Source organism: Martes martes (assembly GCF_963455335.1).
Source record: "Martes martes genome assembly, chromosome: 3".
NCBI classification, from domain to species: Eukaryota; Metazoa; Chordata; class Mammalia; order Carnivora; family Mustelidae; genus Martes; species Martes martes.
The window spans coordinates 139,626,560-139,642,581 of NC_137890.1; the positions used below are offsets into that span (position 1 = coordinate 139,626,560).

General features: G+C 37.3%; 1 protein-coding gene across 1 annotated transcript in view; it reads left to right on the forward strand.

The window, feature by feature from the left end:
• PLA2R1 (phospholipase A2 receptor 1) overlaps positions 1-16,022 on the forward strand; it is a 114,137-nt gene that overhangs the window by 61,638 nt on the left and 36,477 nt on the right. Inside the window, exons 12-13 of the mRNA XM_080798307.1 lie at positions 12,876-13,078; positions 14,804-14,949. Of these exons, the coding sequence (XP_080654433.1) occupies positions 12,876-13,078; positions 14,804-14,949 (349 nt within the window). The remainder of the gene's footprint in view (positions 1-12,875; positions 13,079-14,803; positions 14,950-16,022) is intronic.

Sequence of the window (16,022 nt, forward strand, 5' to 3'; positions counted from 1 at the left end):
CTGTGGCAAAGACACTTGAGAATCACTACAACAGGCCCCTCCCCCAGAAGATCAACAAGAAACCATCCAAAACCAACTTCAGTCACCAAGAACAGCGGAATTCCACAGCAGGAGAAAGCAAATCCTACCTGGACAAAATGACAAGGCGGAAAAACTCACCTCAAAAAAAAGAACAAGAGGCCGTACCGAAGGCTGGAGACCTAATCAATACAGACATAGGTAGCATGACAGATCTAGAGTTCAGAATGACAATTCTCAAGGTTCTAGCCGGGCTCGAAAAAGGCATAGAAGATATTAGAGAAACCCTCTCCGGAGAGATAAAAGCCCTTTCTGGAGAAATAAAAGAACTAAAATCTAACCAAGTTGAAATCAAAAAAGCTATTCATGAGGTGCAATCAAAAATGGAAGCTCTCACTGCCAGGATAAATGAGGCAGAAGAAAGAATTAGTGACATAGAAGACCAAATGACAGAGAATAAAGAAGCTGAGCAAAAGAGAGACAAACAACTACTGGAACACGAGGAGAGGATTCGAGAGATAAGTGACACCATAAGACGACACAACATTAGAATAATTGGGATTCCAGAAGAAGAAGAAAGAGAGAGGGGAGCAGAAGGTATATTGGAGACAATTATTGGAGAGAATTTCCCTAATATGGCAAAGGGAACAAACATCAAAATCCAGGAGATGCTAAGAACGCCCCTCAAAATCAATAAAAATAGGTCCACACCTCGTCACCTGATAGTAAAATTTACAAGTCTTAGCGACAAAGAGAAAATCCTGAAAGCAGCCCGGGAAAAGAAGTCTGTAACATACAAGGGTAAAAACATTAGATTGGCAGCGGACCTATCCACAGAGACCTGGCAGGCCAGAAAGAACTGGCATGATATATTCAGAGCACTAAACGAGAAAAACATGCAGCCAAGAATACTATATCCGGCTAGGCTATCATTGAAAATAGAAGGAGAGATAAAGAGCTTCCAGGACAAACAAAAGCTGAAAGAATTTGCAAACACCAAACCAGCTCTACAGGAAATATTGAAAGGGGTCCTCTAAGCAAAGAGAGACCCTAAAAGTAGTAGATCAGAAAGAAACAGAAACAATATACAGTAACAATCATCTTACAGGCAATACAATGGCACTAAATTCATATCTCTCAATAGTTACCCTGAATGTTAATGGGCTAAATGCCCCAATCAAAAGACACAGGGTATCAGAATGGATAAAAAAACAAAACCCATCCATATGCTGCCTACAAGAAACTCATTTTAGACCCGAAGACACCTCCAGATTTAAAGTGAGGGGGTGGAAAACAATGTACCATGCTAATGGACATCAGAAGAAAGCTGGGGTGGCAATCCTTATATCAGATCAATTAGATTTTAAGCCAAAGACTATAATAAGAGATGAGGAAGGACACTATATCATACTCAAAGGGTCTGTCCAACAAGAAGATCTAACAATCTTAAATATCTATGCCCCTAACATGGGAGCAGCCAACTATATAAACCAATTAATAACAAAATCAAAGAAATACATCGACAGTAATACAATAATAGCAGGGGACTTTAACACTCCCCTCACTGAAATGGACAGATCATCTAAGCAAAAGATCAACAAGTAAATAAAGGCCTTAAATGACACACTGGACCAGATGGACATCACAGATATATTCAGAACATTCCATCCCAAAGCAACAGAATATACATTCTTCTCTAGTGCACATGGAACATTCTCCAGAATAGACCACATCCTGGGTCATAAATCAGGTCTCAATCGGTACCAAAAGATCGAGATCATTCCCTGCATATTTTCAGACCACAATGCTCTGAAGCTCGAACTCAATCACAAGAGGAAATTTGGAAAGAACGCAAATACATGGAGACTAAACAGCATCCTTCTAAAAAATGAATGGGTCAACCAGGAAATTAAAGAAGAATTGAAAAAATTCATGGAAACAAATGATAATGAAAACACAACAGTTCAAAATCTGTGGGACACAACAAAGGCAGTCCTGAGAGGAAAATATATAGCAGTGCAAGCCTTTCTCAAGAAACAAGAAAGGTCTCAAATACACAACCTAACCCTACACCTAAAGGAGCTGGAGAAAGAACAACAAAGAAAGCCTAAACCCAGCAGGAGAAAAGAAATCATAAAGATCAGAGCAGAAATCAATGAAATAGAAACTAAAAAAACAATAGAACAAATCAACAAAACTAGGAGCTGGTTCTTTGAAAGAATTAATAAGATTGATAAGCCCCTGGCCAGACTTATCAAAAAGAAAAGAGAAAGGACGCAAATAAATAAAATCATGAATGAAAGAGGAGAGATCACAACCAACACCAAAGAAATACAAACAATTATAAGAACATACTACGAGCAACTCTATGGCAACAAATTTGACAACCTGGAAGAAATGGATACATTTCTAGAGATGTATAAACTACCACAACTGAACCAGGAAGAAATAGATAACCTGAACAGACCCATAACCAGTAAGGAGATTGAAACAGTCATCAAAAATCTCCAAACAAACAAAAGTCCAGGACCAGACGGCTTCCCAGGGGAATTCTACCAAACATTTAAAGAAGAATTAATTCCTATTCTCCTGAAACTGTTCCAAAAAATAGAAATGGAAGGAAAACTTCCAAACTCATTCTATGAGGCCAGCATCACCTTGATCCCAAAACCAGACAAGGATCCCACCAAAAAAGAGAATTACAGACCAATATCCTTGATGAACACAGATGCGAAAATTCTCACCAAAATACTGGCCAATAGGATCCAACAGTACATTAAAAGGATTATTCACCACGACCAAGTGGGATTTATTCCAGGGCTGCAAGGTTGGTTCAACATCCGCAAATCCATCAATGTGATACAATACATTAATAAAAGAAAGAGTAAGAACCATATGATACTCTCAATAGATGCTGAAAAAGCGTTTGACAAAGTGCAGCATCCCTTCCTGATTAAAACTCTTCAAAGTGTAGGGATAGAAGGCACATACCTCAACATTATCAAAGCCATCTATGAAAAACCCACCGCAAATATCATTCTCAATGGAGAAAAACTGAAAGCTTTTCCGCTAAGGTCAGGAACACGGCAGGGATGTCCGTTATCACCACTGCTGTTCAATATAGTACTAGAAGTCCTAGCCTCAGCAATCAGACAACAAAAAGAAATTAAAGGCATCCAAATCGGCAAAGAAGAAGTCAAACTATCACTCTTTGCAGATGATATGATACTATATGTGGAAAACCCAAAAGGCTCCACTCCAAAACTGCTAGAACTTATACAGGAATTCAGTAAAGTGTCAGGATATAAAGTCAATGCACAGAAATCAGTCGCATTTCTTTACACTAACAACAAGACAGAAGAAAGAGAAATTGAGGAGTCAGTCCCATTTACAATCGTACCCAAAACCATAAGATACCTAGGAATAAATCTAACCAAAGAGGCAAAGAATCTATACTCAGAAAACTATAAAGTACTCATGAAAGAAATTGAGGAAGACACAAAGAAATGGAAAAATATTCCATGCTCATGGATTGGAAGAACAAATATTGTGAAAATGTCTATTTTACCTAAAGCAATCTACACATTTAATGCAATCCCTATCAAAATCCCATCCATTTTTTTTAAAGAAATAGAACAAATAATCCTAAAATTTATATGGAACCAGAAAAGACCTCGAATAGCCAAAGGAATATTGAAAAAGAAAGCCAAAGTCGGTGGTATCACAATTCCAGACTTCAAGCTCTATTACAAAGCTGTCATCATCAAGACAGTATGGTACTGGCACAAAAACAGACATATAGACCAATGGAACAGAATAGAGAGCCCAGAAATTGACCCTCAACTCTATGGTCAACTAATCTTCGACAAAGCAGGAAAGAATATCCAATGGAAAAAAGACAGCCTCTTCAACAAATGGTGCTGGGAAAATTGGACAGCCACATGCAGAAAAATGAAATTGGACTATTTCCTTACACCACACACGAAAATAGACTCAAAGTGGATGAAGGACCTCAATGTGCGAAAGGAATCTATCAAAATCCTTGAGGACAATGCAGGCAGCAACCTCTTTGACCTCCACCGCAGCAACTTCTTCCTAGGAACATCGCCAAAGGCAACAGAAGCAAGGGCAAAAATGAACTATTGGGATTTCATCAAGATCAAAAGCTTTTGCACAGCAAAGGAAACAGTTAACAAAACCAAAAGACAACTGACAGAATGGGAGAAGATATTTGCAAACGACATATCAGATAAAGGGCTCGTATCCAAAATCTATAAAGAGCTTATCAAACTCAATACCCAAAGAACAAATAATCCAGTCAAGAAATGGGCAGAGGACATGAACAGACATTTCTGCAAGGAAGACACCCAGATGGCCAACAGACACATGAAAAAATGCTCCACATCACTCGGCATCAGGGAAATACAAATCAAAACCACAATGAGATACCACCTCACACCAGTCAGAATGGCTAAAATTAACAAGTCAAGAAATGACAGATGCTGGCGAGGATGCGGAGAGAGGGGAACCCTCCTACACTGTTGGTGGGAATGCAAGCTGGTGCAACCACTCTGGAAAACAGTGTGGAGGTTCCTCAAAAAACTGAAAATAGAGCTACCCTACGACCCAGCAATTGCACTCCTGGGTATATATCCTAAAGATACAAACGTGGTGCTCCGAAGGGGCACGTGCACCCGAATGTTTATAGCAGCAATGTCCACAATAGCCAAACTGTGGAAAGCGCCTAGATGTCCATCAACAGATGAATGGATAAAGAAGATGTGGTATATATACACAATGGAATACTATGCAGCCATCAAAAGACATGAAATCTTGCCATTTGCGACGACGTGGATGGAACTAGAGGGTATCATGCTTAGCGAAATAAGTCAATTGGAGAAATATAACTATCATATGATCTCTTTGATATGAGGAAGTGGAGATGCAAGGTGGGGGGGTTTGGGGGGAGGTAGGAAAAGAAAAAATGAAAAGATGGGATTGGGAGGGAGACAAACCATAAAAGACTCAATCTCAAGAAACAGACTGAGGGTTGCGGGGGGGAAGGGGGATGGGAGAGGGTGGTGGGGAAATGGACATTGGGGAGGGTATGTGCTATGATGAGTGCTGTGAAATGTGTAAACCAGACGATTCACAGACCTGTACCCCTGGGGATAAAAATACATTATATGTTTATTAAAATAAAAAAATTAAAAAAAAATAAAAAAAAATAAAAAAAAAAACATATTATCATTTACATTAGCACCACCCCAAATTGAAATATTTATATATGAAATCTAACAGAATATGTACAAAATCTATATGAGGACAACTATAAACTTTAATGAAATAAGTTAAAGAAGAACTAAATAAAAGAAGAGATATTTCATGTTCATGGATAGAAAAACTCAATATTGTTAAGACGTCAGTTTTTCACAAACTGACCTATAGGTTCAGTACTATCCAATAAAAATCCCAACAAGTTATTTTGTGGATATCAACAAACTGATTCTAAAGTTTATATGGAAAGGCAAAAGACCCAGAATAGCAAACTCCTTATTGATGTAGAAGAACAAAGTCAGAAAACTGACACTATCTGACTTCAAGATTTACTATAAAGCTAGAGTAATCAAGGCAGGGTGGTATTGGAAAAAATAAATAAATAAATAAATAAGACAAATCAATAGAACAGAATAGAGAGCCCAGAAACTGACAGAATAGAGAGCCCAGGAACCATACACCTAAATGTAAATCACAAAGGTATAACACTCCTAGAGGATAACATAATAGAAAACCTAGAAGACCTTGAGTAAGACAATGACTTTTTAGATACCAAAGGCACAATCCATGAAAGAAACAATTTTCACTGAAACTAAAAGCTTCTGCTATGAGAAAGACAATGCCAAGATAATGAGAAAATAAGACACAGACTAAGAGAAAATATTTGGAAAAACCACACTCATAGAGGACTATTATACAAAATGTACAAAGAATTCTTAAAACTCAACAATAAGAAAATGAAAGACAAGATTTAAAAATGGACAAAAGGCCTGGGGCGGCTGGTTAAATGTCTGCCTTCTGCTCAGGTCATGATCACCGGTGTCCCTGGATGGAGCCCAGCATCAGGCTCTCTGTTTAGCAGCAAGTCTGCTTTTCCCGCTCCCCCTCCCTGGACTCATGTTTACTCTCTCTCTCTCTGAAATAAAAAAATAAAAAATTTTTAAAAAAAGAATAAATGAGATATCAAACCACTAAAAGACATTTAATGAAACTTAAATGCACATTACTAAGGGAAAAGGGCCAATTGAAAAGTCTGCATACTACATGATTCCAACCATATGACATTCTGGAAAAGGCAAAACTATGGGACAGCAAAAAAAATTACTAGTAAAAAAGTGGTTTTCAGGGGTTAGGGGGAAGTAGAGATAAATAGGTGAAGCACAGAGGATTTGGGAGGCAATGAAACTATTCTATATGGTACTACAATGGTGGATATATATGATTATACATTTGTCCAAACCACAGAATGTACAACACCAAGAATGAAACTTAATATAAATCATGGGTTTTGGGTGGTAATGATGTGTCACTATAAGTTTTAACAAATGTACCATTGTGGTATGGGATGTCAATAGTGAGGAAGGTTTTATGTATTTGGGACAGGAGGTATAAGGGAAGTCTGTACTTTCCACTCAATTTTGCTATGAATCCGAAATGCTCTAAAATACTTAGTGTATTATTTTTTCAAAAACCATACTTTTTAAAGATGCCTATAAAATGAAGTTAAGACAAAATACATTTTTTGCCTATAAGCATTGGTTTAGGAAACGTGTATAGCAACTGGTGACTTTGCATGGCTCTAAGCAAGAAACATCATAATTCAGTCAGTAAACAACCTTCTCAAATTCTACAAATCTATGAATATTATTAAAATGCAGAGACTAGTAAAGTTCCATGTCACACTATTACTGGAAAAAAAAAAGCTCAGGTTTCATTTCTAATATATTTTGGAATTTTGTTAGTAATGTCTATAGCTGTCAAAATAAATTAATACATTTTGAGTAGACAAAATCTTGGTTTTTAATGTTACCTTCCTTGGGGCATATTTGGATGTCTAAAATCTGGAACTGAAGCAGAGCTCCTTGTCATTCATAAGTTTCTGCTATGATTTATTTGAGTGGCACTACTCTTTTCCTGTTCTCCCTGAAGCAAAAATAATATCATGATGCTCAGTTTGGCTGCTCATGCTGACTGACATTGAGTAAATTGTCTCTGAATAAGATGAAAATGTAAATCTTTTTTTGAAGAAAATAGCAATATAAAAGCCTCTGTGTTTTCTTTTTTCTTTTAAATTGCAGTTTGCAGAAACACCATCCTAAATCACATTTTTTCCCCTGCCTGTCATGAAAGTATCCATTAACTTGGTCCCCATGTCAGAATCCTAATCCAGCCCAAACTGACTATATAAATTGACCACTGAACAGGAAGCCTGCTGTTTTTTATAAACTTAGTCAAGACTCTGTCCTTATGTCATATCATCAGAATATTCCATCTATGGTGGAATTGCAGTTCTGCCACTTTTTTTGACTTTGTATTATGTTCCGCAAATAGTGTAATGACCCACCACATACCCATCACCCATGTCATCCGTTATGAACTCATGGTCTATCTTGTTTCTTCCATACCCTCACCCACTTCCCATATTTTGTCACAGCAAAGCCCAGACATCATATTGTTTCATCCACAAATATTTCAATATTATCCCTAAAAGATAAAGATTTCTTTTTAAAAACATGAATATAAGACAATTATCACAACTAAAAGTAATTAACTACACCTTCATAACATAAATCTTTAGTTAATGCTGAAATTTCTAAATTATTCATAAATATTCACAAATATAAACTGTAAATGGACTTTACAGTTTGTTTGAGTCAGGATCCTAAAAAGATTGATACATTGCAATTGGTTGATAAATCTCTTAAAGTCTATTTTAATCTCTATGTTTCATTCTTCCCTATCCCCTGCCATTTTTAAAAAATTTTATTTGTTGTGCAAATGGGTTATTTGTCCTGCAGTTCCCTACAGTCTGGACTTTTTGATTTAATCCCTGTGTGTTTTTTAATGTCTTCTTCATTTTCTATAAAATTGACATTTTTTATTTTTAAAAAGTTAGAATCAGAGGCATTATATAATTCAGATTTTCTTTTCTTTTCTTTAAGAAAACCATTTCATAAGTAGTTGTGTCTTCTATCTGAAGGCACATAATGTTCACTTTTCTCACTTTTTGCAATGTTAGCAGTTACTAATGATCAGTACCTAGATTCATTGATTCATTAGGGGGTTCTTCATAGCTTCATGTCTGGGATATTTTTATGAAGACATAGTTTCCTACTATTTTACCAGAACAGCAATAGCAAAGAGACTGTGGCACTTGGTATTTTAAAAGTTAACTCTTCAGGAAAACCAGTTTTTATCTATACTAACTAGCAGCACTAATTAAAAGGGGAAAATGGGGCCGTTCTTATTTAGGGATGCGAATGCATTGGAAACTAAGATGTAGTTTGTACTTAAAGATTCAATATAAATGGAGGCTGTAGAGTGATAGGGAAAAAAAGGATGTCCATTCTTGTTAAGACATTCAAAAATCTTTTCCAAGTTATACTACAGTTGCATAGTTGTCTGTACAAAGAAGGGGAAACACTTTGAGATAACTATTTTGCATCTATCTATTACTCAGGCTTTGTGACCAAAGTTTTGTTTCTAGATCTAGATGCTACTGCAGAAAAGGTGTGTTTCACTCAATGGGGTAACTCTAGAGCATCTACCCCAATCGTCCCAAGTCAATAGAAATCTTCTGCCAATGATAGGGAAATTGGGATCCTGGGAGAGCAAATCAAATCTGTTTTTCTTGAAAGTGACTCCACATAGCAAGGAGAAGCCTCTCCAGCCATCAGATATATAGGCGGGTCCAGTTTAAGGCTTTGCAGAGTTCCGAAGTGAACCACCACATGAATGGGAACAAACTTATTTTCATTTCTGGGCACTCTTTGGGGATTTCCATATCTTTTTATAATGTAAGTAACTGTCAGAAAAGGTAAAAATGGGATCATAGATCTTTAAGAAAATGCTGTGGGCACACACAGAAAAGAAATGTGACCAGAGGAATGAGAGGGAGCTCCATGGAAAAGGAGGAACATAATTTGAGGGGAAGATTCAATCATTCAACAACTATTCATTGTATGCCTGTCTACTGTGTACCTTCACATTGTCTCATGGTAGATTCAGTTAAATCTGTTTTCAAATTCTGCATCAAACCCTCCCCATGTGACCTTAGACAAGTTACTAAACGTCTGTGCCTCAATTTCTGCATTAGCAAACTGTAGATGCTAATATCCATCTCAGAGTTTTTGAAGCTGAATAAAGAAAGACCATATAAAATGCATAAACAGTATATATCAATATATACCATTCCATGGAATCTACCCTCATAGCATCACTTTTCTGCATGAAGAAGGAAAAACGGGCAGAGAAGGAAGGTGGGTAAGGCACAAGCTTAAGAAGTAAGGATGTGAAAGGGTTATTGCAGGATGGGAAAATAACTAGACAGACTCAAGTAAAATGATTGTCCAGAGGCCCTGAAGGCCCAGCTACAGTTCCCTCCTACCCTGAGGCCACAAATAGATTTCATTTGTCTACTTTCAGGTATTTGACCAGAGAGCTGAAGGATAGAGGCTTTCCCAGCTCAGTTCAATTTATATGGTTAGATAGCTTTGCCAAATGGAAAGGACTAGAATAGTGAATTGGAATGTCTTAATCGACCTAAAGTTATCTCATTCATGTTTGATGGAGAGACTGAAGGGGGACAGAGGGAGGGTAAGGCAGGTAAGGAGAATCAGTTTAAATGTGAGATTCACCACCGAGGAATAAGATGATCGTTTTTTCTTCTCCAATGGGAAATGAGTTATTGAATTTGAGAACAATTTCTCGGGGAGAAAAACACCCTCCACTCTTTCCCACACCCTACCTTTATTGTTTGGCTTTTGCAAGCATACCCACAATATAAGATTATAAATTTGGTTTATATCTTCCTTAGCCCAGTCTCCCTTTATTACACCACTTTACCGCTTCTTTGGGGCTGAGCCTTTAAAATTTGGGTCAAATGTTCCATTAAGTTAACCACTTTAGAATACCAATAACACTCCTACAGCACTTTTCATCTTCATAGCAGTTCACAAACTTCTCCTTCTCCACTAATGAAGATGAGTTGAGTATCTATAGTATCTAAAACCAGAGCTATTTAATCATTGTCTGAAGTGAAAAAGTAAAAACAAAATGCAAGACCAACAAAAAAAAGTATATTACATTTTAAACTTGCTGATTCGAACTTTTTAAAAATTCTTTGAACATGCAGGCAAAACTCCTGCCACAAAACCCAGCTTTTGTAATGAAAAGTCAAAATAAGAATAGAAGCAACATCTTAGGGATAGTTTTTAGCCCTTACCTATCTTTCAGGGTGCTTTTAAATACATTATCCTACTTGATCTTCACAAAAACCAGGGAGAAGAAAAGGAATTATTATCCCCACATTTCAGATAAGGGTTTTTGTGATTAATTAATTTGTTTGAGTTACTAAGTATTTGTACTGAGACTAGAACTCCAGACTTCAGGCTCCAAGTCAAAAGTTGCTGGGGAAGGAAGGATGGAGGCATTGAGAGGGAGTATGGATTTACCCTGCTCCTTCAACTAAAACAATCCCATTAGCATATTACATTTGGGGCTTCCATGTGGATTTTCACAGTTTGACTTCATTAGAACCTCATCACACAGAGTATGCGGCATCTCCTCTATTGTTCATGACCAGCTAGATTGTGAGCTGCATTCCAAAATTACATTGAACAAGTGCTCGCTTCAGCAGCACATACACAAAATTACATGGAACAGGATTGCAAATCTCCATTCCTGGCAGGTTGCACTTACACACTATAATCTTTCCCCTTTGCGTGGCCCCCAATCATTCATTCAGCTTAACATTAACTAGCTGTTCTGACCAATGGAGCGGACTGATGGCCTTTGTATGGACCAACTCTCTCTCTTGACTTCCTTCTCTTCTATACAAGTATACTAGTCATGTTTTCTTGTTTACTACTGGTCACTTTCACCTTTGTGGGTCTCTGTGACACATCAGCATGGACACATGCACAGGACTGTGACCTTCTTGCTGATGGCTGTGATGCATGGTGTCTGACATGGGACGTGAACTCAGGATTGTTGAAGACACAAACACTGGTTCTTTAGCACCCTGATTCTTTCTCTTTTTGCACAAACTTTTCCATCCCTTTAAGAGAGGCTCTTTGTATGTCTTCCTCTGTCTTCTTTCTTTTCACTCCCCCTCTCTTTGGTCTTTCTGTGAGCATAAAATAACCACCCATTGTTGACAAGGATAAAGCCAGTTGCTCTGTATGGAAAAAAAAAATCGAAGCCATTCCTTGTGAAGGAAATTAAGCAAGACAAATATTTAGTACCAAGTGACTATATTTTTAAGTGCCTTCAGCCCCCAAGTTGTCAGTCTTCAGATGTTCCATCTATAATTGTTTTTTTTTACCAGCACCCCATGAAAATTCTTTTCTCTTTTACATCCTTCAAAATTCAGTTCAAATGTCACTTCCTGCAAACCCTTTACTGACATCCTGAGGTAGTCTCCATCACCCCTTCTAGAATCTCCAACAGAAATCTGAACTCTCCTTTAGTATAGTACGTCATATATTATGTTCAATGCAACTAAATGTTTGTGTCTGTGCCTCCTCTGTGCTAAAATAAGAGTTGAGTTTTGTTTGTTTTATTTTGTTTTGTCCTTCTATCTCTAGCAGCTAATATACAGACTAGCCTGATATGCAGATATAGAGGCTCAATTTTGTTGTTGTTTAATTTTACTTAGATAAATGAATGGTCACTTTGGCTTTAAGAAAAAAGGTTCATTCTTACTCAATTTGTATTCTATTTTTGGAATGGGATTGTTTTCTACTATTCACTGAAATTTGAGGTATATTTTTTCGCTGTCCTATGAGTTATACAGATTTGATGACAAATGAACGTCTTAACATAGAAATTGTTTCTATGGAAAAATATGGTTCATTTTCCAGTATGTTCAAACATACACAAAAGAATAGAGCTTCATTCAGAACTAGATGGTCTTTCCCTTTTCCTTAATGTCTGCCTTTATTTTGGAGTTTCACCCCATACAGAATTTATCTCATTCTCTCCACTCTCCCATGGTTTATAATCTGGCTTTCTGTTATGTACCTTGCAATCTGCCTTGAATCCATCATTTATGTATCTTCCCTGTCAAATCTGTTTCTCAGAGGATAACCACTATGCATTTTTCATTGTTGATTTTTCACAATGGGGTTTCAAAGCACAGTATACAGAGTAAGTGTTCAGTAAATGGTAAGCTGAATTTTTCTCTGCACAGTTAGAAAAAAAAAAGCTCAATAATTGAAAGTAGAGGAATGTTGGCATTTGATTGAAATATTGGGGATTTGATTGAGTATTAGGGATTTTTTAGTCCCAGGTTGAACAGTGCCTAGTTTCCCATCATTTGCCATCTGAGCTCCAAACGTCTAAAGTCCAGTCTCCACAGGCTCTCTTCCCTCACTTATCCATCTTCTATTCTTTCTCCAAAGACAAAAAGAAAAGAAATGAGACAGTCCTGTTAAGAAAGCTTTCTTTTTCATCTTTCTTGTTCTTATGTGGGTGCTTCATTATGAGATGTCAATTGTGCAACACTCTAGAGACCTGTCTGCTAAGAACAAAATGTTCTAGTCATTCTGGTATTCAAAAGTGTTGTTTTCTGCTTTTAGGCTACAGTGGTGGCTGTGTTGTCATGCGAGGAAAGAGTCCACCTGGTCGCTGGGAAGTGAAGGACTGTAGACACTTTAAGGCAATGTCCCTGTGTAAGCAGCCAGTGGGAAAACAGGAGAAAACAGAGCAGGAAGAAAGATGGCCATTTCACCCCTGCTACTTGGACTGGGAATCAGAGCCTGGCTTGGCCAGCTGCTTCAAGGTGATGCCAAGGGTACCTAGGCATTCTCAATGGGATGAACATTATTTCAGTTTGGTCCATGTATCCCAAATTCCCTTACTCCAGAGCAGTGCCTGGCACAGAGCAGCTACTTAATATATGTTGACCGTCTCTGTCTTTTCAGTTATATTCCAAAATAATTTTAATTCAAAAGACTGACGTATCCCTGGAGATACTGAGGGTCTCTTCTTGAAGACTAATGTCGAGGCCCCAGTCAATATTGTTCTTACTGCGTAGTACCAAATGAACAAGGCAGATGTTCATTGGGTATTGAAATGGTACAATTCCATAGTTTGTAAGAAAATGAATAGTCTTTGTTATGGAATAGTACCATTCTGCTGCTAAAAATAGCTTTTGCAGCTTGCCAGACACCTGAGGATCAAACAGATTAAAACATACAGTTGAGATATATGTGTGTGTGTGTATTTATATACATGTGAAAAAATGTGTGAAGAAATATCTTTTTGCATATCAGTTTTAAATCCTAGATATAAATCAGTACTTAAAATCTTCTTGTCATGAAACATCTGTGAATGCATTCAATTTAATGTACACATGTACAATCCTACAATAAATTCATCAGGTAAAAGTGACCTTACAAAGCAGTAAGTTAAACCTTAGAAATTAGCAAACTGAGGCAGCAAGATGAAGTGATTTGCCCAAGATCACAATTATTTATTGACAGAGTTGGAATAAATACCTGGTCTTGGGACTCCCGTTCCAGTGTTTTTCCTACTATATACGACCCTGACATGTCAACAAATGTATGGTGTGTTTGATGGGCATGGTGGTGGGATTGATGAATTTTAAGTGATTCAAGAAAGGGTTCCCAGAGGAGGTACGTTTTGACATATAATTTAAAAAATGGAAAGGCTGTGCTGTGGCCCGCAGGACTGGGAAAGCTATTCATTCTGGTCGCAGCAAATCAGAGTCTGGTGAAGCCTGGCCGCAGGGTGCCTGTCTGGCATCAGAGACTCTGGCATAATGTCAGGCAGTTAAAAACAAGCAGGGCAGAGAGGCCTTGGATCTGGAGTTCTGTGTTTTGGGGCCCTCACCCTTGATCCTATATAAAGTCAGAAGTCGACTGTTCATTTGATAGACGTCTTCCAGCTACTGTGAAGACATCTGAGAAATAGCAGAGAATTTAGGCACAGCAAAGACCCAAAGACCTTAGTAATATACCTGCTCTAGGTCCCAGGTCTCATTTCTCATTCCCTGCTGTGGGTCAGCCAGATTCATGATCATTCCACCAATTCTAATTTGTCAGAAGGCAATCTGGTGAGATAGAAATTCATGGGCCCTTGAAGCAAGGAGCACCAGATCTGATCTGAGCTCTGCCTATTTGTAGCTGTGTGACTAGAAATTTGTAACCTCTTGTAGCCTGACCTCATCGCTTAACAAACATTTATTTAGGGACACGTATATGCCAGTTACAGGAAATTTAGTGGAAAAAAAAAGAGTCCTCAAGGAGCTTATTTATAAAATTGAGCTCATTATATCCTCCTCATGAATTTGTTGTGAGAATAAAATGAGATAGTTTTACGATGCATAGACACATTCTAGTTCAATAAATGTTATTTCTCCCTACTGGGTCAAGCTTTTAATATAGAATAATGACAATTATAATACTGTTATTTTCTTGTCCAGAGTTAAACAGCCTCACCTTATCCATGATAGTGTCAACTTTTTTTTCTCCTACTAAACCAGGTATTTCATAGTGAAAAAGTCCTGATGAAAAGAACATGGAGAGAAGCAGAAGCATTTTGTGAAGAATTTGGAGCTCACCTTGCAAGCTTTGCCCATATTGAGGAAGAGAATTTTGTGAATGAGCTTTTACATTCAAAATTTAATAGGTAAATACTTATTAATTTTGAAAAAATGCAATCAAATTTTCTATTTCCCAGTAATGACTTATTAGGGATGAGTATCCCAAATATTTGTTTAAAATCTCAAGTATTTGTTTTAAACCTAAAACCAACTACCCATTAGTTGTGAAAGAAAAAAATATATATATGGTCTTATATTTATATATACCAAGTATATATATATATACTTATATTTATATATACCAAGTTCTCATTCCATAAAACAAAGAACAAAGTGGCAATTGTTTTGATATTTGAAATCTTTCCTATGTACCTCAAATCAGAATTTTAGAGTTTTTCTGCCAAACTCAAATTATCTAACCCCATGATGTTCAAAGTGTTGTCTGAGATCCTGAGAGTCCTGGAACCCCAAGACCAGGAAGGGACCAAGTGGGCAGAGGCCCTAATTCCATCACTGATCACCTGCTCCACTTCTGCTTATTTTGTATAAAATAGGAGTCCATGTAAGATTTTGTTTGGGAAAAAAAAAAAAAAAAGTCCCACTGGCTGAAAAAAAAAAAAAAATTCAATCCAGGTCCTAATTTTACATTTGAGGAAACAGGCATTCACTTGTCAGTATCGATCTTGTGAGTTTCAGAATCTTGAATTACATGGAGTTAGAAAATCAATTTAATTTAAATTTGAAGAAACGTAAAAGGCTTGTGTTACCTTTTACCCAGTGCAAAAAATTCCTTCCACTATATTCCTGTGGTCACCTACTATCTGCATAATTCCTTTCAGAGTGCTCCTTATTTGGGAGAAAACCCATTCCGTTGTTGGAGGCTGGGTTCAAAGATTGACTTTCTAGTAGCCAGAGCAAAACAAATCAAGTGGACTGTATTTTTGAATATTTGAAGACAACCATTATGTTCTCTTTTAGTGAATCTTCTTATCCATTGGCTTCTTTCTCTCAAATGTTCTTGTCAGTTAGCATACATTTTTGGACTGTCTTCCATGGGAAGTTCCATCCCATGGAACAGTTAGTCTCTGTGGGAAATGCTGACCTAAACCATATTTCCCAAATCTGGCTGATTCTCACACTCACTTGGGACACCTTTTGA